Here is a 26,285-nt window from a genome sequence, read left to right on the forward strand (position 1 = left end):
TATTATATTATTATTTTTCCTTTATAAACATTATATTTTAGTTTTTTTTATTTCCTTAAGATCCAATAACTATTAACTTAGTAATACATAAAATTTAACAGATTTAAAAAATAAAAAATGTGTGAAAAATGAGAATTTTTAATGCAATTTCTGCTTATTTTTTAATTTTCTATTATATATAGTTTTTTTAAAACTGTTATATTCATTTTTTACTCAGTTAATAGTTATGAATCTTAAGAAAACAATAAAGAACTAAAACATGATGTTTATGGAGGAGAAATAGCAATATAATAAAATGTGATAAAGAGAGTAACTTAAGAAGTTGGACAAAAGATCCATTGCAAAAAACTAGCCATTTGATGAGGAATTTAGGAAGTTTAAATGAGATTGGAAGATCATTTTAGCCAGTAATTAATTCATAACAGAACCTATACATTAGGGTCTTAAATGTATATCCAGCCATCTTCTCTATCTGAAATGTATATCCAGTCATCCAGTCATCGTCACAATACTATATCACTACTTTGTTGTGAAGTTTTTTTTGACCATTTGAGCTAGGATTTGGAGTTCACGGTGATATCTTGCAATTTGGTTTTAGTTTTGCGTGGTCATCAATTTAAACATAAACTCAACAGTAAAATACTCTTATAGATGAACAATGGCCTTCAAAATGAGCAACTTTATTCATAATTTGGCAAGATATAAATAGACAAGTCAACGGAAAGTTGCATGAAAATGCTTCAATAATGAAATTGTGGAAAATTGTTCTTTCAATGCATAGTGAACTAGTTTGTAATTGTCACAGTCAAATATGGCCGTGGAGACACAATTTTGGACCACCGAAAGGGACTGGACCGGACGTTGGTTCAGTGTCTTCATCGGATATGGACTTTTTTTTTTTGGTTAATAATGAGATATGGACTTAAAGTTTCCCACATTTTAGGAAAATGTTATTTGTACTCCTATTCTTATTAATTACACTCTCAATATCATTTTAATCGTATGTTTTCATTTATTAGATTATATGATAAAATAAATGATGAGAGTGCAAAGTGCAAATAATATTTCTCCATATTTTAATAATTGCATTATTGACGTGGATTCCGGAGTATGTAGATCGGCCGAGTAATTGACAACTCTAGGGCTTCTATAATTGCTAATCCCAATTATGTAACATATGTAGACATTAACACAATAATATGTAATAACATAATAGATAGGGTTAAGTACATTTACCTCCCTTGACATTTGACCATATTACCAAATAAACCTATGATTTGACTAAGTAACGGATACCCTCACACTAACTTTTGTTAATTTAGTGTTATAGAACAAGTGAAAAGTCGAAATTGCCCATAAAGTAGATTTTTTTTTTTTTTGTAGAAAGAAAAACAGATTAATTCCTAAGGAAAAAAAAACACTTCAAGCACATTTAATTCATGAGAAGATCTTTTTGAAGTGAAACTGTGTTTTATTCAAAGTTGAACTTCAATAATCAAAGTTAATCTCTTTGGTTCCGATCATTTCTTGATCAAACAGAGGGGCTTTTTCTCAGTGTCAGTGGGAGGTCTCGAATCCAAGACCTCTCACTTACACTCTCTCTAATGAGTATGTATTTTGCATGTTTTAAGCATATTTTATTACTTAGTTTTTGGTGTATTTTAGTTATTTTAATAGCTAAATACCAGTTTTCTAATGAATTTTACAATTTGTGGTTTAAGTAAGAAAAATTTCATTTCTATAGATTAAAATGGTGAAAACTTCATGTTTTTGTAGGGTTTAATGGCTCAATCATCCAATGGAGTTAAGTACGAAGATATTTGAATGGTCCTTGATGATTTGAAGTAATTTAAAGTGAATATGGAGTGTAATATGTTCAAAGTGTGAAATGCAATCAAATTCAAAAGAAAAAAGTTTGACAATTCTGACACTTTCTAATATGTTGGCTATAACTCAAGATACAAGCATTGGATTTAAATGATTCTTTAATCATTTTGAAGCTAAGATATAGGGTTACATTTTATATGAGACATGAAAATCTAGTTCATGAGTTTTCATGGTCAAAAAGCTAAAAAATATAGCTGTATTTCTATTGCAAAAAGCTGAAATAGGCTTCTGACCATTCAGGGGTATTTCTATCATTTTCAGTCTACAGACATCCAAATGAGATAATTCTTGATGCATTAGAAATGGTACTCAATTATCTACAATTTTCATGTTTTGTGTAAAAACTAGTTCACCCTCTATCATTGAGAAATTTGTGGTTCAATTTAGTGCAAAAATAGAGCAATTTCCAAAATCATCATAAATGTGCCATACCTACATGTGAGCAATTACGAGGATGTTGTGCGACCTACTCCGCATAACCTAATTTCAGCTTAGCAACATATGGCTTATTTACACAACCTTTTTGAATCAACCTTTTTGAAGCAATTTCTATGAGAACTGCCGAGAAATCATGGAGGCTCGTAGAAACCACTTTTAGTGATTTCAAGAAGCAATTTGCATCAACTTTAACAAGTTATTTTAGACCTTGATTTTTCTATAAATAGGCCTTGCAAGACACATTTTTGCTGAACCTTGTAGTCTAGAGAAACTACACAAAATGTAGTCTTTCACTAGAATTTCCTATTATTCCATTCCAATTCTTTCTCAAATTGGATCCCAAATTGACATGATTTGTAGTAAAACACCGATTTAACTATTGACATTTGACTCAAGAGATCCATGAATTTGGATCCTGAGTCGACCTTGCTTGACGGATGGGTCTTGTAGTCAAACTCCCTTCTGCATTAGTTTATTAGTGCAGTATAATTTAGTATAGTTAGTTTCATTCAATTCTTATATGTAGCTAGATAGAGATGAAGTTGAGAGAGAATTTGGATTTCAAGTGACAATACGGATAGCAATGAGGTAGGGGACCCCCACCCCGTCCTCTAAAATCTCCTCCCGCCCTTGCTTTGTCTTTCGCTTTTTGTATTGCCCTGCTCCATTCTCCCGGCTATTTAATTACATTTTTTATTTTTCATTTTGACATTATTTTTTATATATAACATCAATAACAACATTGTAAAATAATTTTTTAGATTCTTAACTAAATATTCAATGTAAAATCAAGATTAAAAATCATTTTGATTTTTTAAATTCATTTCTCTACTTTTGATAGCAAACCTAAACTTATAACCATCATATTTGTTTAAATGACTTACAATATGTAAAAAAATTTGAAGTAAACTAAAAATAACAAAAACATTGTTTTATCATAGAAATTATGATTTTTTTGTTCTCATATTATAATAGATATCTATATATTGTTGATGTATATTTAATGTATATAGAAAATCTAAACTCACAACCATTATATTTATTTTAATTTTTGATGAATAACTTACATTATCTAAAAAATTCAAGTAAATTAAAAACAATCAAAAACTATATATAGATATTTATTTTTTTAACTTTATATTAGTAGCGGGGGACGATGCGAAGATAGTGTAGAGGTATCCTCCCCAATCCCCAGCTCTGTTTAAAATAGGAGAAGAAAAATCCCTCTGCCCCTACTCCCGCCTCGCCCTACCTCCTGTCCCATGACTCTCCTTGCTGGATGGCTGCGTTGCCATCCTTAAGTGATATGGGTGACATCTTTTCGATCACTTTATTTCTTATGTTAATTCTAAAGTTTAGTTATAGAAGTTTGGTTCTTGTTTTCTTAACTTTTAAATTTTGGTAGTTTGTAAACCTAAGAGAGTGGATAAACTTCTATGATTATTAAGTGATGTTTTTATGGTTATATGAGTTTATTTCTTAACCAAGTTATTTAACACTTTTGCTTCTACAATCATGATTAATTGGCTATTAGTGATCATCTAAAGGTGTTGTTTCATCAATAACCATTGTGATTCAATACTAGTTCATGAAAGTATTAAATCTAAGGAATTAAGTCACTAATGTAGGGTTACACCTTTGTGGCTTTGATGACTTGTTTCATGTAATTTCATAAAAATTGAATGAATCTATAATTATTTTCATATCACTTTAGTGGGTGTGGAATAGTTATAAGCATGGTTGGCATATTGGGAAAAGCATATATTACGTACATTTGGAAATTACGCTATAACTAACTAAGGTAATAAACTCAATTGACCAGTTATTTCATTTGCGTGCGTAGATAAGAATTCCATACTTTAAGCACATTTTTTTGTCAATTTTACTACTTTAGTTGCATGTTAGCAGTGTAAATTTACTTGCTTTATTTGTTATAGTCTAAATAATAGAAAAGTCCGAATACCACCGGTAATTAGCAATCTTTCCTATAGGATTAATACCAAATGTCCCCTATACTCTATAAATGACCTGTATACTTGCAGAAAATAGGATGTTTAGGTTTTTAAAATTTGATGTGAAGTAAAATCTCGTCACCCTCCATTGGTACCACCCAACCCAACCCTTCCCCTGATCAAACAAAGTGTTTCTTTCCGTATCATTTTGCAGATATATCTTCATTCCTGAATTTTCGTGGGTTCATTTTGCAAACTAGTAGTAGGATTATACGTTATAGCTGAAAGACGGCCGGGAACGGGCCATCGTTGCACCAGTTACCACAAGGTGAACAACATGTTATGGTCTTTGGATGAAACAAAGAACCTCGTTAGACACGTCTACCCGCAGCCATGGAAAATGGAGCTTTCTTCCAACTTGCTGTTTCCGCAAATTAATTTTTTTTCTTCTTGATTATGCAACATTTCGTTTTAGATTAACTTCACTTTGCACCCTTTAACTTATACCACTTTTTCACTTTACATCCTAAACTTTAATTTTTGAACACTTTGCACTTTAAATTCTTAATTTTGGACACTTTGCATTCTAAACTCTTAAGTTTGTTGTATTTAAGTCCAATTAATAATTACATTCGCAAAATTAACTAGATAAAGGATGGCAAAAATTATTGATAATGTACCATTTTATTCTAATTGTGATACCTTAGCTTTTTGGACCACTTTCAGGATATGATCATTGATTTATATGGTCTCAATCACTAATATTTTTTTTTTTTGCAAAGTTAATGAGATAAAAGATGATGCAAATTAATGATAATATATTGTTTTATTTTTTTCCATGATAACTTAGCACCTTTTGACCACTTTCAACACAATGTCATTGATTTGTTGGGTCATCCATGTCGTTAATTTTATTGAAGTTGTCATTGATTGAATTTAAATGGGATAAATTTGAGAGTTTAGGTTACAAAATATCCAAAATTAAGAGTTTAGGGTGTAAAGCATTTAAAATTGAAGTTTCAGTGTAATACAAGTCCGAAATACAAAGTGGAGTTAGTCCTTTTTTCTTACTTCTATGTTTTGTACATCAAGGGATACAAGGAAGAGGGAATTAAGAAAAAAAACTCAGAGGAATAATAGTTTGAGGAAATTGCCTTGAGAAGGGGTTATTAAGTTGTCTTGCTCAGTCGAATTTGAAGGAGATTGGTGAACTTTTGGTGGGTATTGAAGGTATGTGCCACGGAGGAGGATGGGCTCATGAAGTTCGACGGTGGTAAGCAGAACTAGAACCCAAGAAGGGTATTTTGGAGTTATCAAGCCTTTTTTCTTTTTTGATATCAGCATCATGTTTAACGTCTTTCAATTGTAGGGGTGCACCTAATAAATATATATACATTCAAGGGGGTTCACTATTATTTGATCAAACTAAGGTTTTATTTTGTAATATGGTCAAAGTTCAAAGGAGTTAAATGTAATTAACCATAACAAATTTTGATATACTCTGAAAATTGTTCATTCACTAGATTTCAAATCAAACTGACAATGCTTTTTTCCAAAGATTCTCTACATTTTCTCTATAAAACCTTCCGACATTTTTTTTTCTCCATGTAAAGGTCTCCCTCAGCTTTTGTTTTATTTTCAATAAAGTCTCTATTTGTGTATTTTAGTGAAAGATTTCTCTCCTAATGTTTACTACTGTGACTTTTCCTCTCTCATAGAGTTTTCTAATGAGAGTTTTCTTCTCTTTTAGAATAACCTAATGAGAGTTTTATTTAGTTTCTTATGTTTCTTTATTAGATTTAAGAGTTTTTCTTATATCTATATATTAAATTTGGGATTTCTTAAGTTATTTTGTCAGATCTCAACATCGACTTTGAATTTGAACCAGTTTGATGGCAAATATATTAGTTTTGACATGCACAAATGTTCATTGGGTTGCTCGTAATTTTTTTGATCCATTGGAGTCACAGTGTAATCTTTGTTATTTTCTAGATTTGTTAAATTTAGTGATTTTTTAGATTAATTGTATCTATGACATGTTTAATGTATTTTTTTGACATTGATGCAGATTCCATGAAATGAAATATTATATTTCATATTAAAAAATATATATTTGAGATCAAACTCATCCACATTATTAATTGCAACCTACAATCCAGACCGTGATTGTAGGAAATTGTAGGTTCTCGCAATCTGCAATGGAGACCCCAGATTTCACCATGCAAGTGTACCTTGGACCTTCAATGCCCATTCTGGAAAGGAATGGCCTAATGAAATTTGTATACTCTTTTTTTTTTCAATACAATGTGCAGGTTTTTACAAAATAATTTCAAATTTCACACTGTGGTTCAAAATTATTTACATTGTTAAGCAAAAGGTGTTACAATTTGTTCAAATAGACTTACACGTCTTGAAATAGTTGGATAGACAATCCTCCTCACCCTTGATTAGATAATTTTAGATATCTATACAATATATTAAGATAACATCACTATGTCATATAAACACTCAGTATTAATTTTTAAAATTTTTAAGGGTTAATTATATTTACCTCCCTTGAGATTTGACTAAATTACCGATCAAACCTTGAGGTTTGACAAAATAATAGTCAAACCCTCAGACTGAGCAAAACTTTATCAAAAGCATCCCTACTGTCTCGAGTCATTATTAAAGCTAGTATGGTCAGCAAAAAATTAGTGTGACAGTCCCAAAATGCCCTTATACAGGCCATGTTTCATCAAACCATAGTTATTAAATCCGGTCCGGCCCTTGCGGTCGAACCGGTTAACCCAGTGAACTGGCCATTGGGCCGGGCTGGGTTTTAGATTGGATTGTTTTAGCATGCAGACCATTGGCTACTCAACGATCCGACGGTTGGACCGGATTAAATTGGAAACCTGACCGATTTTGTCCACGAACCAGCTTTTGTGGGAAAAAATTTGTTGGCTTTTCTAAGATTCAAACCTCAGACCTCTGGCTAAAGCTATAACATACTTACCACCAGACTACTTCTCCAGATGTTAATAGAATAGCTTTCGTATAATATATAAATGTTTTGTCAATTCTATCTTTTTTTAAAAAAAATATCTCTAAAACAAATTTATTTGGAATCTTTTAATAAAATTTTATGACACCCAAACTCTATTAAGTTATAAAATGGATTTTAAAAATAACATATTACATAATTCATTTTAAAGATAAATATTATTTTTAATAATTTTTTTCACTTAAAATTCGTAAATAAGCTAGATAATTACACTAAATATAGATAAAATTTTACACTAGAAATTTGGTGGATTACTAAATAAATTATGTTTTATTGATTCTTATATGATTAATTATTCTATAACAAATTAAATTAAATGAACATTTGTTATGACATTATTTATTACAATTTATATCATATATTTTATATCAAAAATTATAAAACATAATATTTATATATATTTAATGACCCACTGGTTCAACCACTCACCCACTGGTTGAACCAGTGACTCGTTGACCCACCTCCTTCTCCGGGTTCTCTCCCGGGCTGGGTTTAATAACAATGCATCAAACACATGTTGACATATTGCTTACATAAAAAAATATAAACCAAAAAATTGAATAAAATAAGAATTCACCTCAAAAAAATGAAAAGAAAAAGGAAAAAGGTCGTGTGGTAGACTCCCTTTCAACTCTACAACTTCAGTGTTTACATCTCAACAAATTTGTTTGTTACATTGCTTCCAACCATTCACCCTTCTTTGCCATAAATTCCATCACATATTCTGATTCTTCATTCATCTTTTCTCCTCCTTATTCATTTTTCTAAAACAAAGTCGTTGCTTTTTTCTCTTCCATCTAATTTTTTATTTCTTCTTTGGTTAAGCCATTAAGAACATGTGAAGATACGGAACATTATGGTGTTGGATTCGCACCAGAATTGATAGACCATGTCTAGAGAAATCATTTGCTGTTGCTTAGATACAGAAGTGAAACTATTATCTTCAAAAAGTCTTGTTTACTAGATTTGTGATTTTTTTTCCCAATTTGTTGTAAATTGAGATTTGGAAGTTTGTCCTTCATATCATTTGAAATGCTTGTCTTAAATTTGGTAAGGGATAGGAAAAATGTTAAGTCTAATCTCAGGAAATTGATAAATGAGAATAATAGGGTTCTTGTCAACTCAATGATGATAATAACAAAACAAATAAATCAAATAGAGAAACATAGGAATTTACGTGGTTCAGTCTAATTGACCTACGTCCACGGGCGAACGGATAGCAGATTTACTATATATAATAGAAAGAGAGTACAAAATCCTAGGAAATAATTCCCAGGTCCAAAAAAAAAGATACCTAAAATTGAAAACACAAAAAAGCCTAAATAGCACTAAATGTTTAATGGCCCAAAGGCCCATGACTTGCTCTTTTGGTTTGATGCCAAACCAAAATCTCTCTTAGACTGGGGCGTGGCCCCCCTAAAACTCTCTTGAAATGGTGCATATGACACTTGAGCTAGTACCCTTAGCACAATTAAACTCACTTAAGTCCACTATATTTATAACTACCAAGAGGATATATTTCTTTATAAAAGTCCCGATGTGAGATATAAAGACAAACTCAACAAATTTCCACCTTCTCCATAAAAGTCCCAACGGATCTCAAAGAACCACAAAAATTCCAACGAACCAAGATGCAAAAGGCTCAACAGGTCTCAACGAGCCAAATCTAACAAAAGATTCAACAGATCCCAACGGGTTGAAAACCACGAACATAGTAATCTTACTCCATCTTCTTCTCAAAACCTTCAACGAGTTCCAACAAACCAAATAACTCTTCTTCAAAATCCAACTGAACTCCAACAAAAATATTTTTTTCTTCACTCTCTGTAGCATCCAAAACCTGTTATTGTCTTTAAGAACCCAAAATCTGACCTGACCCAAAACCTGAAACTTTGATACCAATTTGTTAGGTCTAGTCCCAAGAAATTGATAAATGAGAATAATAGGGTTCTTGCCAACTCAATAATGATAATAACAAAACAAATAAATCAAACAGAGAAACAAACGAATTTACGTGGTTCAGTCCAATTGACCTACGTCCACGGGCGAAGAGATAGTAGATTTACTATAACAGAAAGAGAGTACAAAAAAGAGAGTCCTAGGAAATAATTCCCAGGTCCAAAAAAAAGGCATCTAAAACTGAAAATACAAAAGAGTCTAAATAGCACTAAATGCTTAATGGTCCAAAGGCCCATGACTTGCTCTTTTGGTTTGATGCCAAACCAAAACCTGTCTTAGATTGGGGCGTGAGCCCCTTAAAACTCTTTTGGACTGGTGCATATGACACTTGGGTTGGTATCTTTAGTACAATTAAACTCATTTAAGTCCACTATATTTATAACTACCAAGAGAATATACTTTTTGTATAAAAGTCCCGATTTGGGATACAAAGATACACTCAACAAAAAAGGCTTGTGTAAATTTGGTGAGGGATAGGAAATGGATTTTTGAAGAAGGTAATGGAGTAGCTGGTGATTAATCTTCACTCGCAATTTTTTATTTTATTTTTCTTTATTTTTTCAATTTTGAGGTTAAAATTTGCTATCCGAAAGATGGAAGCAGCCAACATTGGTTCATTTGTCTTGTTCATGTTCTACTCCGATGGGAAGTGCTCTGCTGCAAAAGTGTGGACTTTCGTCTTTGCTTCCTATGGGAAAGGAGAGATACATTTTACTCCCCTATGGTTTAGCGATTTTTTACATAACCCCCTATAGTTTCAAAAACTATATATAACCGCATTATAGTTTGGATTAAAGTATCAAAATGACAAAAATGATCATTTATAACGAAACCCATGAAAATATTGAAATTACCCTTGTTTAAAAATTAAAATGGCTGAAACGACCAAAATATATAAACATAATATGCATGACACTCTGACCCCATATAATTTTATGTTTTACTATATAACCCATTTATGGTTTAGTGTTTTACTATATAATCCCCTTATGATTTTTAAAATATATGCATAACCCCTCATGGTTAATAAATAATTTTCAATTTTATATAATGGTACTTTTGACATTTTAGTTGACTCCATCATGGGATGCAAATTCTGTTATTTTAACATTTTAATCCAAACTATGAGGAAGTTATGTATAGCTTTTGAAATAATAGGTGGTTGATATGAAAAAAGTGCTAAACCATACGGGGTAAAGTGTATTTTGCCCAAAATTTTAATATGGCTTAGAATTTTGCAGATAGAGATCTATAACTACACTTAACAAATCAGATTTTACAAGGAAAAATTCATGCATCAAATGGAAGACTGGCATGCAAAGTGCAAACTCTCTCTTTAATCGCCAATTAATTTTCCCTCCCCGCTCGCATCTGTACAGCAGTTAATCCTCTCATCTAATGGAGGTATTGGAGTTTAAAAGACAACTGAATTTTGTTAATTTTATAAATTCAGTCAGTTTTCATGCAATTGTCTTGGTTTTTAATCCAGTATTGGATCCTAACAATACGCAGGCATAGGCTTTGCTGAATTCACTTAACTGAAATTGGCGGTTGGATCATGCTGCTAGAGACTCTGTGTCTGAATATGTTTGCTGTGAAAAGTTAAGTAGAATGACAAAACTGATAGTTCCCAAAGAAGACATCACAGAGCCAATTAATAGCAGAACAAAAAGAACGGCACTTGCAAACGATACCATTGCTGCTAAGCATACAAAAACAGAGTGGATGTGTGCTCTTAATCAATATCTTCACTATTTTGATCACCTTTTGTCTAAGCAATTTATGTAGGATGTACCATAAACTACTTAATGCTTTTGTTAAGGATATTCCCTGCTACAAACAGGTTAATATTTTCACTATTTCTGCTAATCAATATCTTCAGTTAGTAGATCACTTGTTAGTAGCCTTTTAACCTGTTTGTAGCAGTGGATGTGTTCTTAATCAATATCTTCACTATTTTGATGTCACTTTTTGTCTAAGTAATTTATGTAGGATGTAGCATAAACTAAATAATGCTTTTGTAAAGGATATCGCCTGATACAAAGAGGTTAAAAGCCTAATAAGAAGTGATCTTATTAGCAACTACTTAATATGTCATTATATATCTGATTTTCATATTCTAACATTAATTTCATAAATCATATGCGTCTAAGCAGCTATACAACACATTCAACCACAAAATTTGGGCAACCTCGCGCCAACTAGTTTAATTTAAACGCAAAGTAGTATTAGTAGAAAGCAAACACCAACAATGAAAATTTTTCCTAATTACCCCATCAATATGCTTCCAATCATTGACTCTCCACCAAACTTTATCATTGTGGCTTAAAGAATCGACACCATTTGCTATAATATTTCTTCACCCCCTCAACTAAAATCTTGGTTCCGTCTATGAATTCAAATCCTTTTGTTGATCGAGATAATGAATGCAAACAGCTTGTATGTATTTTTTCTGGCTACTTATTCAAATAACATCCAATATATTAACATTTGGTCGCTTTTTATATTCGTCGGACTATGCATAAAGAGAATTAACAAAAGGAAAAAAAAATACATTTGTCAACAGCCATTTGTAAATCATCATTATCTCCTTTTATGTACAGCCGTTTGTGTCAGACTGTCAGGTAAAATTTTTATATGACCTAAAATTTTGCAGATGAAGAGATCTATAACTATACTTCTGATGAAGGTTGGAAGCAGATAACTTTATTTAACAAATCAGATTTTACAGGGTAGCACTTATGCATCAAATGGAAGACAGAAATGCCAGTATACACGGAGTAATGAGTGAAAATTGGAACCCTCTATGCACTACTCAGAAATTTGCTTGAAAAGTTTCATACGCGTGCAGGTTTGAAGATGTAAATTCGACGTCCCGTTTATGTGGAGCATATGAGTTCGACTGTCCTTTTCATCACACCAAAGGAAAATGAAGGGGAAAAAGAAATCAAGAAAATAACAGTAAACTGGCATTTTTTCTTGTTATTCATAGAATAGTGAGACTAACAAGGTGCCAAGACAAATTTTAATTTTAGTATGACAGAAGAAAATAAACCTGTTTTCAGACTTGTTGCAGAAAACAATTCCAGTTCTGGTGGCGGCGTTTATACTGGTTGCATGCCCAGCCTCGAAAGATATTGGATTCAGGTATATAGGTTTCCATTATAAAACCTGATTCTTGATGGGGCAGCGGGGATCAGAAGCCTATTGGATTAGTTTTTAAATGAAATGTGCAAATGAATAAATAAAACACAGGAATGTACAAAGAATTAAAAGTTGAAAGTTTATGTGAGGTTTTTGCAAGTTACAGAATCGATTTTCTTTATTGTACAGTATTTGAGTTAATATAAGGCTTTTATAAATTGTATACATTTTTTTGTCCAAATCAGTGTCTTGAAAACGAGAAAAAAATACTAAATACTAAATATTATGTATAAATTTGTTTGTGCTAATTTTCAAGCTGGTGCAAAAAGTTATTATCATTATTATAAAATATTTTAAGTTATTTTTATGAGTATTAAAAATTATTTATAATTTTAAATATTTTAATATTTCTTGTGACTAGAGGAAGATAGAGGAAAGCGAGTGGACATATGAAAGTTTAACTTTAACGTGGCAAAATCATCAACATACTTATTATTGCATGATTGCGTCCTTTTATGGGTACGTCTCTTTAAATATTCGATCTATGCTGGTTTTATCTTTGGACTTCGGATGTAAAAGGTTATACCTCTTCTACTGAATCTGTTTTTTTAATACTTCTGCGTCATAATCGGGATCTTAAAAATGATTGTACCCCTTTGACCTTATCCATCAAGACCAGAGTCTCTCTCGAAGGGAAAAAAATCTTTTAGCACCCAACACATAAATAACCCGAACCGAGTAAAGGAATTATAGGCTCCTCCTGAGCAGCTCGTTTGGTCACGATAGCCCCTTGGAAGTCGTTGTTCAGCTTTCTCACCAGGGATCGAATCCCAGCGGTTATCGTGTTCGGGGGGAAGGGGCCTCTTCTCCCGGACCGAAATGTGATTAGTCGGATTCCGTAAGAATTGACCTGGACACCCACTCCGTCAGCAAAAAAAAAAAAAAAGTAAAGGAATTATAGATTGGATCAAGAATATTGGTTTGAATTTGATTATGGATAGAGAACTTCCTATGATATACTATTCCATTTTTCACGACGAATTGATTTGATAGCTTAGGTATTATTATTCATGATATTGATCTGATTCAAAATCATTGAGAGTTAATTCATTCGTTGAATTTACAGGCAAAAGTTTAACATCTGTATGGCATTAAATCTCGAGTTATTGCGAAACAAAAAAAAATGAGATTATGAAAGCAAATATTCTTGCATTTATTGCTACTGCACTATTCATTCTAGTTCCTACTGTCTTTCTACTTATGAGAGTAATAATTAAACCCCGCACCCAAAAAGGCGTAAAAAGCAAATCTAACCGTATCTTTTAGCGCACTTAACCATAGCTCCGTACCAACTAATTCTCCTAAATAACGTACGGGATATATGCATCCAAATGATTACACCGGAATTGACATTACATGATTCAGCCGTTATTAAATAGTTGTATCTCCAATGGTATAAATACCTCTTCTCCTAATTTTTATTTTTTTTAAAGATATCTTTTGTCTGATTAAGACTTATAAAAGTCTTTGGAAAACCTTGTTTAATGCATCTTTTGTTATCCTTTCAGCATATTGACTTTTTGTAAAATATAATTATTTTGACTTAATTTTACTCTGTCACAAGATTATTTATAATTTTATAAACAAAAAAGCTGTATTACAAAATTAGATGTGTCTCTTTAATTTGAAAGAATAAAAATAGAATGCCCCTATCTTTTGCCCGATGAATTCTACCCCTTTATACCTACAACATTTGTCAAGTTTCTTAAATTCCTGTGTACTGTATAAAAATAAATTAAACCAATACTATGATATATACGACATAAATCCTGAAATGATAGTTATTCAATTATGTCACTAAAAAGTTAAACTTATATAACAATTTCCTAGAAAACAACATATACACTCACTAATTCAAGCTTTGGGAGGGGGGAGTACACTACACTGCAACGCGCTTCCGAATATTCTTGCGAGACCAGATTTTTAGCACTCAAGTCAAGTCAAGAAGCCATAAATGAAGGGAAAAAAAACGTTGACTGGAATATGTGGAAACGAACTTTATAACTAAGAAGAACATAAAAAAGCAACTGGAAATGGTTGTTGAGCTTTAGTCCCTACGGGATGAAAAATCCCTATAACTACTGTAACTTCTAGTGTGGAAAATACATGCGCTGAAACGATCGACAAGAATAAAACATCAAGAGTTTCTCACTTGTTTTTTGGTGTGTTTTTCAAGCCAACAATCGCTGTTAAATTTGAGCGATATTCAATCATGACCATGAATTCTACAATTGTTGGTATACAGGCCTTTCATCCGCTGTTCTGGAGCTCACATCAAAGGAGACAAAGAAAGGACGAACTATTCAACTTTTTATTTTTGTCAAATCCTTAAGAATCTCACGTAATGTAGAGGCCCTTCAATGTTCAAAGCAGTTGTTGTACGTGGAAACAGAATGAAAGCGAGCCTCTAAAAGTGAATGCAACTCAATTTACTTCCGCTGAGTCTCTTAATATCTTCTAATTAAGTCAATCTGAAACTAATTTCTAGCCTCAGTGCCGATCCATAGCCGTGCACAAATAGGGGCTTCTTACAAAGGCCACGTACTAGTTATTTGTCCCAAGATGGTTTTTAGAATCAGAATCCTACGTTGGATCGTTTTCGAAATCATAAGATCGAATCGCAAATAGGATTTTAGAATCATAAGATCTTACCAGAAAATGAGAAAAAAAAAACTGAATATTTTATTTATTTATGAGCTTATCGTTCATGAAGACATGCAACTAGATGAAGAAAATGCAATGCTGGCTCAAAAAGTACAGCTCAATAAAAATGTATAATATCTAACATTATATGCTAATAGATAAAAGTTCAAGTCGTTTCGGAATTTAACTATTTTTAGCTAAAATTTTTATTAAAAAAATCATTGATCTGAATTTGTGAAATAGGAAACCTTGAATTCCAAATTATTAAGATATTTCTTAGTTAATTTAAGACGTGTCTAAATCGACAAAATTCCAGTGATTTGACGATAATTTTACAAACACTAATTAAGATCCCATATGCAATGATGAGACAAAATACTTTAGATCAGCAGAATTCTAAAACTACGAAACCGACAAGAATGTAGGAGCATTATTATGAAAAGAATCCCATATGCAATGATGGAGACAAAATACTTTAGATCAGCAGAATTCTAAAACTACGAAACCGACTACTTTCATAGTGGGACCACAAGAATGTAGGAGCATTATTATGAAAAGAATCCCATATGCAATGATGGAGAATTTGGCACTGGTGTGTCTTATGTACTTTAGGCCCGATTTAGTGAATGAGTTTTTTTACCAAATTTGTCTTCTACCAATTTTTTAATAACTTTAATTACAGTAATCTCAAAAAATTTTAAATTTTTTTTTAATTACACACTTCAAAATATCTAAAATACAAAAAAAAAAAAAATTCATTCCTCCTTTCTTCTTCTTCCTCCTCCACATCAACCCACCACCACTTCGGACGCCAATCACCTCTTCCAATACCGGCCATCTCTTCCAACGCCAGCGCCGACAAAGGTAAGTTTTTTTTTCCTCTTCTCCCTCTCCTCCTTCCTCCCCACTTCTCTTCCCCGCCACCGCTCTCCCTCCCCTCTTCTCTTCCCCGCCACCGCTCTCCCTCCCTCGCCACCCTCCCCCTCCCCCCGCGCAATCTGGCCAAGCGACCAGATTTGCTCGCACGGCCAGATCACGCGATTCCAAATTGGGTGGCACGATCTGTGCAAGGGGAAAGGGAGAGGGGGGAGAAAGGTGGCGGGTAAGAGGGGAGGAGAGGGGGAGAGGGAGGGGAGGAGGAGAGGAAGGGTGAGGGAGAGAGGAAAAAGCCAAAAAAAAAAAATGTTATTGTTGCTACAACTGGCGGCGGGGAGGGGGAAGGGAGAAGAAAAAGAGAGGAAAAAATAAAAAAGAAAAAAAGAAAAAGAAAAAAGTTTTTCGTGTTGCTAAATTTTTCTTACAATTTTTATAGTAAATTACGATAAAATTTTAGATAAATAATTAAAAAATTCATTTGCCAAACCGGCTCTAGTCTATTTGAAGTATTCCAATGGTATAAGGCTGCTACTTACTTGGAAAAGGGTGGAAGATGTGACTTTGATGTCTATTTCGGAGAAGTAAGTGCCTCACAAGCAATAAAAGGAAACGTGTTCTATTTGATCTCGAAATCCTCAGACTGCACTTCTTCCAAACCTGGATGGGGGATAACTTGTAGGAATGACATATTACTGATTCACATTGCATACGACCAAGGAATACTGCTATATATATATATAGTAGGCGAATAATTTGTACACGGTTAAACTGTCATATGAATATTTGGTTCACTTGTAACGCACATAGGTGGACATATGAACAAGTCCAATATTACAGTAAATAAAATTATGAAAAAGAAAATAAAACTAGCACATCTAATATATTTTAATTCGAAAAAGAGCATCATCTAATCAGCACCAAGAAGACTTGACTAATCGTCCAAAGCCTTTAGTCAAAGAAAGAGCACTACCACTGAGTGAATAAGAAAAACTTATCAGCACCTTATCGTCCAAAGTCTGCAGTACCACGAGGCTCTTAGGCTCTTAGCCATGTCATTCAGACTAGTAACAACATTCCTGGCCTATTTTCTGATTCACATTGGAGCTGATGCAGGAGCATCTGGCGATGTTGGATTCATCTATGAAGGATTTCAATCAACAAATCTAAGCCTGGATGGATTAGCCAAAGTTACCAACAACGGCCTTCTGCAGATAACCAATATTTCCCAATTACAAACGGGGCATACCTTTTATCCTGATCCCATCAATTTTAAGAGCACGTCTTATAGTTCAGCTTTCTCCTTTTCCACCCAATTTGTGTTTGCAATAAAGCCTGAACCCTCAGGCCAGACTGGTCATGGATTGGCTTTCGTGATTGCACCGACAAGAGGCCTGCCTGGGGGGCTTCCCACACAGTTCCTTGGCCTCTTCAATGATAGCACCAATGGAAATGCAACTAATCATGTCTTCGCTGTGGAGCTTGACACTATCCAAACTCACGAATTTCATGATATCAATGATAACCATGTTGGAATTGATATTAACTCCTTGATTTCTACAGTGTCGCAGCCAGCAAGTTACCGCCCTAATGACAGGAATTCATTTCACAACTTAAGTCTTAGTAGTGCTCAGCCGATGCAGCTCTGGGTGGAATATCATGGGGAGAATAAGAGAATCGATGTAACATTAGCTCCAATAGCAGCTGCTAAACCAACTACCCCTCTTTTATCTTGGTCATATGATCTTTCCCCCATCTTACAGCAAACAATGTATGTTGGCTTTTCTGCATCCACTGGTTCACTAGCAGCTGCTGATCATTTTGTATTGGGATGGAGCTTCAAGATGAATGGTGTTGCACAAGCACTTGATCTCTCTCGGCTTCCCAAGCTACCTCGATTTGGACCCAAGAAGGTGTCTAAATTCTTTACCGTTGGATTGCCTTTAATTTGCGTATTTTTGTTGTTAGTTGTAACATCTGGATTAGCTTATCATCTAGGGAGGAAGTGGAAGTTTGCAGAGGTGCTGGAAGAATGGGAGCTTGCCTATGGACCCCATAGATTCAAGTATAAAGACTTGTATATTGCCACCAGAGGTTTTAGAGAAAAAGAGATGCTGGGGGCGGGGGGCTTTGGCAGGGTCTACAAAGGAGTACTGCACACAAACAAGATGGAAATTGCTGTCAAGAAGGTGTCTCATCAATCAAGACAGGGAATGAGAGAATTTGTTGCAGAAATCGTTAGTATTGGCCAGCTACGCCATAGAAATTTAGTACCTCTCTTGGGTTATTGTCGGCGTAAAGGAGAGCTACTTTTGGTGTATGAATTTATGTCCAATGGTAGTTTGGACAGGTTTCTGTACAACCAACCGAAGTCTACCCTTAACTGGAGCCAGAGGTTGCGAGTCATTAAAGGTGTGGCATCCGGATTATTCTATCTACATGAAGAATGGGAGCAAGTAGTGATTCATAGAGATGTGAAAGCCAGCAATGTATTGGTAGATGCTGAATTGAATGGAAGATTAGGAGATTTTGGCCTCGCGAGGCTATATGATCATGGTGCACTCCCTCAAACCACCCACGTAGTTGGAACTCTTGGATACCTTGCCCCTGAGCACTATAGAACAGGGAAAGCCACAACTAGCACTGATGTATATGCTTTTGGGGCCTTTTTGCTAGAGGTTGCTTGTGGAAGAAGGCCAATAGATCCACAAGCACCAGGAGATGAAATATTGGTTGATTGGGTGTTTTCGTGCTGGAAAGAAGGTGATATTGTTCAGGCAATTGATCGAAAATTGGGTTCCCAGTATGTGAAAGAGGAGGCAGAATTGGTATTGAAATTAGGCTTGTTATGCTCTCATTTAGAACCTACGATTAGACCAAGTATGCGGCAAGTTCTGGTGTACTTGGAGGGAACAGTTCCACTGCCAGAGTTATCATCAATTGGCATTTCTGCCATTGGTCTTGGTTTCACCCATGCTTGTGGCTTTAAGTGTACTGCCTTGTCATTGTCTTCTTCTACAGACAATAACTTTTCACGTTCTGTAGCAGAATCTCCTCTCTCTGGAGACCGGTGATCAAGATGTTAGTGTTTTCTGGTTTTAAAAGTAATAAGAAGAAAGAAAACAAAGCACATATTTCTATGAATTGTATAGGCCGTGAGTCCCATTTTGTGGCAAATCTATTGTATCTCTCTTCTTCATTATTCCCTGTGACACTTGCTGTTATGCTCAATTAGCATGTTTTTGTGTGCTAGTCCTTTCAGAGTTTCACTGTTTTGGAATTCTGGTTTCTATCCTGAGACATTAGCCAAGCAACTTCATGATAAACATATTTCTTGCAAAATGTATTGCGATATTTCTATCCTGCAAGATCCTTGATATTCTGTTCGAATGAGAAAATACAGTAGAATTTTCAAGCTTAAATGATGGTGGTTCTCAGTTCGGAAGCTATAATCACAACAAGAGACACAAAAGAACAATCAGATTATCGACAAGGTGATTTTATGCTCTTCAAGAAACTCAAAAAGTAGTTGTTTATTGCCTCTAGTAAGCAACAAATGGTAAAATAAAATTCTGCAAGTAGTTATTCACAGGGATGTAAAGGCCAGCGTCGTATAATTATTAATTAGACGGTGAATTGAATGGAAGGTTAGGAAATTTGGGCTTGCAAGGTTATAAGATCATGGGAACAATTGGTTCCCTTGCCCCTGAGCTTCATAAAACAGGAAGGCCACAACAAGCACGAATGCTCATGCATTCCGGGCCTTAACGTTTGAGGTTGCCTGTGAAGGCCAATTGAGGTAGCAGGGGATCTGGTTTTGATTTTTTTTTTCCAAACGGCAACACTTTGATATATACCAAAACAGATTACACACTAATGGAGCAACTGCCCTACAATCTGCTTGAAGTAATTCAAGCAGCCAAGCTGGGAAGACCACCTTCCATTCAGCAGGACCATCCAAGCTTAAGGCTAGTTTTGCCAAGGAGTGACTAACAGAGTTGTTCATCCTCCTTGTGAAGGAAAAACAACATTTGTAAAAGTCAGACTTCAAACTAACAATATCTAACAAAATAGTTGCTATATCAGAATCCCCATCCCCCCTATTTATGCTATCTATAAGCTGCTTGCAATCTGATTCAAACACCACCCTTCTCCAACCCTGCTGTTTTGCCATCAGCATAGCAGATCTTAAGGCCAAAGCCTCCTCCTGTTTAGCGCTAGAGCAACATGTGTTAGGCACAGCCCAAGCACCCAAGGCGTTTCCAAGACGGTCCCTAGCAATCATCCCCCAACCAGCTCTTTCTGCCTTCTGCTGCACGGCTGCATCAGAATTAATCTTAACCTAGAGGTGGCAATTTGTTCCAAGTCCCAATGGGTTACCCATGCCCATGGGGACTTTGGGCGGGATGGGTATTGGATTTTGATATTGGGTTTAAAATGGGACAAATCCCAATTGTACCCATTAATTGATGGGAATACTTGGGAAATACTTGGGTACCCATTGGGCTCAAATAACAAGAGCTCTGTTTGGTTTAACTATTTTTGGGGGGTATTTTTGAAATATTTTATTATAGCAGTGTATATGAAAAATTTTTACTATAAAATTTTTTTGAAATATTTGATATACTAATATGGATGGGATGTTTTTTGAGTTATTGTATATTACTGTAACATTGTATTTGAAAAACTTATTTTTTGAAAAAATAGCCAATCCAAACGGAGTCTTAGATTCAAAAATTATCTTTAACAATTTTTATAGTCATACTAGAGAATATAATCTAGTAGTTTTCCTAGTCATTATCCACAAGAATTTTCAACATTTCAGTCAATTTAGACCTGTCATCTTTGGACAATGATGAGAATAAATATTCAATACCTTAAGTACCTTGGCCATCTTGATATATGTTGGAATATGACTGTATATCTATTTTTTCCTTTATTTGTTAATCCAATTTTTGATGGGAATCCTGAGTATAAAGCACTTGCATGTTTATTTAATAAAATTAAAAAAAATTTAATAAATCAAAAATATAAAAATTATATAAAAAAATAAAAATGAATTAAAGGAAAAAAATATGTAGAAAATAGATTTGGGTATTGGGCGGGATCAATCTAAACCCATCCCAAAGTGATCCCGCCCAACTTAGTCCCAAAATACATATGGGTAAGATTGAGCTCAAACCCATATGACCCGGTTCCATCACAAACCCAAGCAAATCCCACCCATCCCGCCCATTTTGCCACCTCTATCTTAACCCATCCCCCCTCAGGCTCCCTCCAGCCCCCCAATCCCTCCTTTCCATTGGTCGTATGACTGCCATTACCCCCATCCACGTCCTGAGCCTCCTGAAACTCCCTCCACTCTCTGGTTGCCTTGTTTACTACTGTCATTGGATCCATTCCTTTGTCCTCGAACTGCCTCCTATTCCTGGACTTCCAAATTTGCCACAGCACATTCACAGTCAGCTCAATTCTCTCCTGACCACTTTCCATAGCCCTGGCTTCCCTAATCTCCTCCCACCAGTGCCCAAAATTGTTCCGCAAACACTCCAGTCCCGCCCAGCTTACAGGTGCTACCTTCCAGATTGCCAAAGCATTATCACAAAAAAAGAGTAGATGTTCAATAGTTTCTGGATACTCCCCACAACATTTACAAACAGAGTCCCCTTTAGAACATCTTTCTCTGATAACAGCATTTACTGGCAAGATCCCCTGTAAACACTTCCAGATGAAATGTTTCAGCTTGTGCTTCACTTTTAGCCCCCAGAGAAATTTCCAACCCTGTGGAGTGCACCTCCTCCTACTGCTTGATTCAGCCCCCATCCCCCCATGAGGGATCTGGTTTTGGTTGATTTCGTGTTTTGGTGCTTGAACAGAGGTGAAATTTTTGAGGAACTGATTATGTGAAAGAGGAGGTTGAACTGATGTTGATTGTTGAATCTAGGCCTAATGTGATCGCATTCTGGGCCCATTGCTTGCCCAAGCGCGGGGCAAGTTTTTCTCGGCTTGGAATGTTCCGTAGAACTAGCTAAGTTGCTTATAAATTACTAGTGAGAAGGGCATACCCTATATGTGTAAAAATCTAAAATAAAAATTTTGTAAAAGGCAAAGTTATTAAATTTTTGATAGTTTTTGGAGGATTTTTTTCACACATATCATTATCGTTAAAAGTACCATGAGTCTTGTTATTTTGAAGTGTAAGAGTCGGTTTGTTTTAGTGTAAAATATTTTTCCAGAAAAGGTTTTTAAATTTTCTAGTGTTTGGATGGATTAAAAATTTAGAAAAGATTTTCCCGGGGAAAACGATTTACATTGTTAGGCATCAATTAATTTCCGTTGTAAATTTTCTAGTGAGGTGCATATGAGAAAAGTGTTTGAAGATGAGGAACCAGCATAAAGTGATGTTGATATAATTTGCAAGAGAGATTATTGTTCGTGGTGGCAGTGAACCAACTTTGATTTAACGGAAGTAATGTTGGCATATTAAATCATGGCTCAAAAAATAAAAATTTCTATATTATTATTTAATAGTGTTTTAGTTAAGTTAAGATTTTAATAATTCTATTTGAGTCATGTTATGGTGGTTTTATTTTTAAGAATTAGTATTTTATTAAAAAATTTCTTATGATTGTAAGACTTGTTTATAAGTCACGTGATCTATAAATAAGGAGTTTTATTATTATATCAGTTGAAAATAATGAAACTTTGAAAGCCTTATTATTATTATGTGTGACTAATAACATAATGTTAATTTATTTCTCTTCTCTCACACATATTTTTATGCGTGGTAACTTGTCTCCCCATATGTGGCGTTTTTATCAAATATATCTCTTATTTTTTGGTGAAATTTTTTTGTTCTACACAGCTGCAGCCCTCTCTTCCAACAAATTGTCTTTATTTTCCTCCCTTCTCCCCGCCCCTCTCCCCCCAAATGCATTACCCACGCCACCATACCTCACGCTGCCCTGTCCTTCTCCCTCCCTCTAATGATGAAATCCAAAGGTGGATAATGACTATTTCCAGGTTTTCAACTTCTCCAGTATACATTTAAATATTCAACTCCAGAATTGGCTAAAACCTGAGAACATTCATCTGCCCCTCTCTTGTGTTCTCCTTTGCGCTTAAATAATTGTCAAGCCACAAGAACTGAGGTGGTGAAGAAGGAGAGGTTGGCAATCGAGGGAATCGTTGCATTGAGATCCCAAGGCTCCAAGCAGAGAAGAAAGAGAAGAAAGGACGGTTTCGAACTAGCTGAGATGAAAGCTGCCAAGGAGGTAGAGCTAAAACTCCACCGTAAGTGGGGTCAAATTTTAGTACAATAAAACTTATTGTAAAAAATAAAAACTACTAACATTACGTACAAGTTATAATTGTACTCTACGAGTACTCATTTTTTCAGAATGTTGCAAAATCAATTCATTATCAATTTTATTAAATACAACTTTTTCAATGTAACTGAACCTCTGGAATTTTTTAAAATAATTTGTGAATTACCATCAACTTGAGCTTCTATAGGTTTCTTTTAAGAAATTTATCTTTATTTTGTTATAAATAAAAATCATAATAACTCAATATTATATCATAAATAACTTGAAATTTTCTTGTTTTTGAAGACTTTGAAATTTGAAAAAAATTGCTTTGAAGAATTTGTTTTCTCAATCCATTCAAGAAAATTCACCCTTTGTGTTTGAAAACTTTGGGTGAATTTGTTTTGAACTAACTTCCATAAATAACTGTAAATAAAATCAAAATTATTGTGATGGTAAGAATTATGAACTTCCAATTGTTTGGGGTCAATGTATATAGAAAAGAGAATTTGATAAAATTTAGTGAGGTTAAATAAGATGAAATTTTAAAATTAAAGCCTAAAAACTAATTTTCCAAAGTTAAGTGGGGTCAACCCCACTTGCTTGCATGTGGCTCTGCCACTGCTGCCAAGTAGGGGTGCTGTCGAGTCAAGTCGAGCTCGAGCTCGAGTAGTGCACTACTCGAGGCAAAATAACTAAGCTCGAGCTCGAGCTCGTCAAACTTTTAAAATTCGAGCTCGAGCTCGAGCTCGACATCAATTTATGGAACTCGAGCTCGAACTCGAGCTCGAGTTTAATTAAATGTAATTAATTCAAATTAAGCTCAATCGAGTTTATTCGAGCTCAATCAAGCCTAATCAAGCTCAAGTAATAAAAATTAATATTTTATATATAATTTTAAATAAAGGATATTATTAACATTTCACAATAATAAAAATTAAAATATATATTATAAAAAACTCGATAGAGCTCGTCGAGCTCTCGAGTATTATATTTCCAAGCTCGAGCTCGAGCTTGGTCAACCGAGCTCGAGCTCGAGCTGCTGACCAAGTAGCTCGCGAGCTCGAGTCGAGCTACTTGGTTCAGCTCCAGCCCTACTAACAAGTAGTGAAGCCGTGAGGGATGAATTTTGGTATAGTTGGGATGAAAACTATTTTCTAGACTTACCCAAACACGAGAAAATTGATGGGTAAGCAAATATTTTCCCCGAAAATGACTTCTACAGAAAATATTTTCACATGGAAAATATTGACCCCCAACCAAACAGACCCTAAGTATAAGCATTATTATGATCTTAGGTTTTGTTATTCCAACTATGTCCTCATTAATAGATAATTGAAGTTTCATAATATACTCTTTTTAATTTATTATGATGATTAAAATTCATTATACCATACCTATTGATTTAGAAGAAAATAATAGTTGATGACAAGGCAATGTTAAGCATTAGAGACTAAGGCGGATCAGGTCTCAGTTTTCTATTTATCTAAAACACCTTTCTATTTAATAATTAGATTTATTGCATTTTAATAATAGCAATAATTGTAGAGTTAGGAAAAAATTGTAACCTTAATTAAATTTGAATTATGAAAACAATAAATAAAAAATAACACTCCAAACCAACAGGTCTCTTTGCATTCTAATTTCAATTTTTTTTGTTTCCATTAAAGATTCTTGATTAGTCATAGCCTAATTAAGTTTTCAAATCTTCAAAAATATTACTATTGATACCAAAACAAGGAGCTCTTAGAACAATAGAATTTTTGTCTTTTGTGCTTTTATGTTAGATTCTACCTGAAAAAAATAAAAATAAAATAAAACAAAAGAAAAAACTCAATTATTTCTACCAATGAAAATTTAATTCTCAAAAAATGAACAGTTAAATGAAAAATATTTATATATGGTGAATCATCTATACTCCATTATTAATAGAAATAACATACAAAATAATACAAAGAATTTAACTTCAAATAATATACATCTCTTCATTTTTAACTTCATATTGAGGAATTTCATCAAGATATTGATAAATTCAGCTCACGGAACATGAAAAAGGGAGAATGAGACCAATCGTCCCTCACATATTACTGATGTGAAAATTTAGTCCCTTAGAATGAAAATGATTAGTTTTAGTCCCTGACAAATAAAAAATGATCACTTTAGTCCATTTTCACTTTTCCAAGCAGATTTTGACTGGAACTTACTGAGCCCACATTTAAAGCATAAGAATGGCAAACCACCTTGACTAGAAAATGTTAGGGGACTAATAGTGCAAAGCTTTAGTTAAACATTCATAAAATATATATTTATATAACTAACCCACCATTACTAACAATTTATCTCAACCCAAAACAACCCTAGTTGCAAACTCGCAGCAGCTAATTGAAATTCATCTGAAGGAAATTGCTGATTGAAATGCCAAATATGTTGGGTTCAGAGAGAATGATGCAACAAGCGCCGGTAGACTTGGCAACCTTGGCTTGATCGACGGATGCAACTTCCACAATTTCTCCATCTTCCAGCATTTGGGCCATCCAAACTTTGATGGAGAATGGGTTTTTCTTGGCTTCAGTAATTGCACTACTGCTGTAGATCGTGACAGCACCATTGTCGGCCAGCGTTGCAAGTGTTCTAAAATGCCTGAATGAAATGTCTGAAGCCGTGCAGCACTGGGGAAAGCTCTGCATTTGCCTCTTAAGAGCCGAAGTCGCCGAAAACCCAAGAAACTCAAACACCAAAAAGAAGTCCTTAAAACTCATAAAAGCCAGCTTCTTCTTTGCCTAATCATCAACCGACCATGAGCAGAATCTTGTGTTGTCGAAACGGCCACAACAATGTTAACACTATCTGCTTGGGTCGTGCGTAGCACTATCCTAAGAAATTATTTCATGAAATTGAAATGTCTCCCCAGGATTAAACAAGCCTTCTTCTATTTGTTGCGAACAAGAAAGACATTGATAGAAATTGAAATGTCAC

The 26,285-nt window shown here is 34.3% G+C and overlaps 2 protein-coding genes across 2 annotated transcripts; both read left to right on the top strand.

Annotated features, from left to right (window-relative positions):
* Nucleotides 1-12,318: 12,318 nt before the first annotated feature.
* On the top strand, nucleotides 12,319-16,757 carry LOC113759639 (putative ATP synthase protein YMF19). Its single transcript, XM_027302218.1, is given in 3 exon segments — nucleotides 12,319-12,429; nucleotides 15,555-15,649; nucleotides 16,502-16,757. Coding segments are annotated over 3 exon segments (462 nt in total).
* Nucleotides 16,758-16,907: 150 nt separating this feature from the next.
* LOC113759190 (L-type lectin-domain containing receptor kinase IV.1-like) lies at nucleotides 16,908-19,230 on the top strand. The gene has a single exon (XM_027301754.1). It carries the CDS (start codon nucleotides 17,055-17,057, stop codon nucleotides 19,074-19,076), a length of 2,022 nt encoding a protein of 673 aa, XP_027157555.1. The 5' UTR covers nucleotides 16,908-17,054; the 3' UTR covers nucleotides 19,077-19,230.
* Nucleotides 19,231-26,285: the final 7,055 nt, after the last annotated feature.

Source organism: Coffea eugenioides, chromosome 2, assembly GCF_003713205.1.
Source record: "Coffea eugenioides isolate CCC68of chromosome 2, Ceug_1.0, whole genome shotgun sequence".
Lineage (NCBI taxonomy): Eukaryota > Viridiplantae > Streptophyta > Magnoliopsida > Gentianales > Rubiaceae > Coffea > Coffea eugenioides.

Excerpts from the sequence above, each read along its gene's own strand:
- LOC113759190 (XM_027301754.1), top strand. The coding sequence starts at position 17,055 with ATGTCATTCAGACTAGTAACAACATTCCTGGCCTATTTTCTGATTCAC.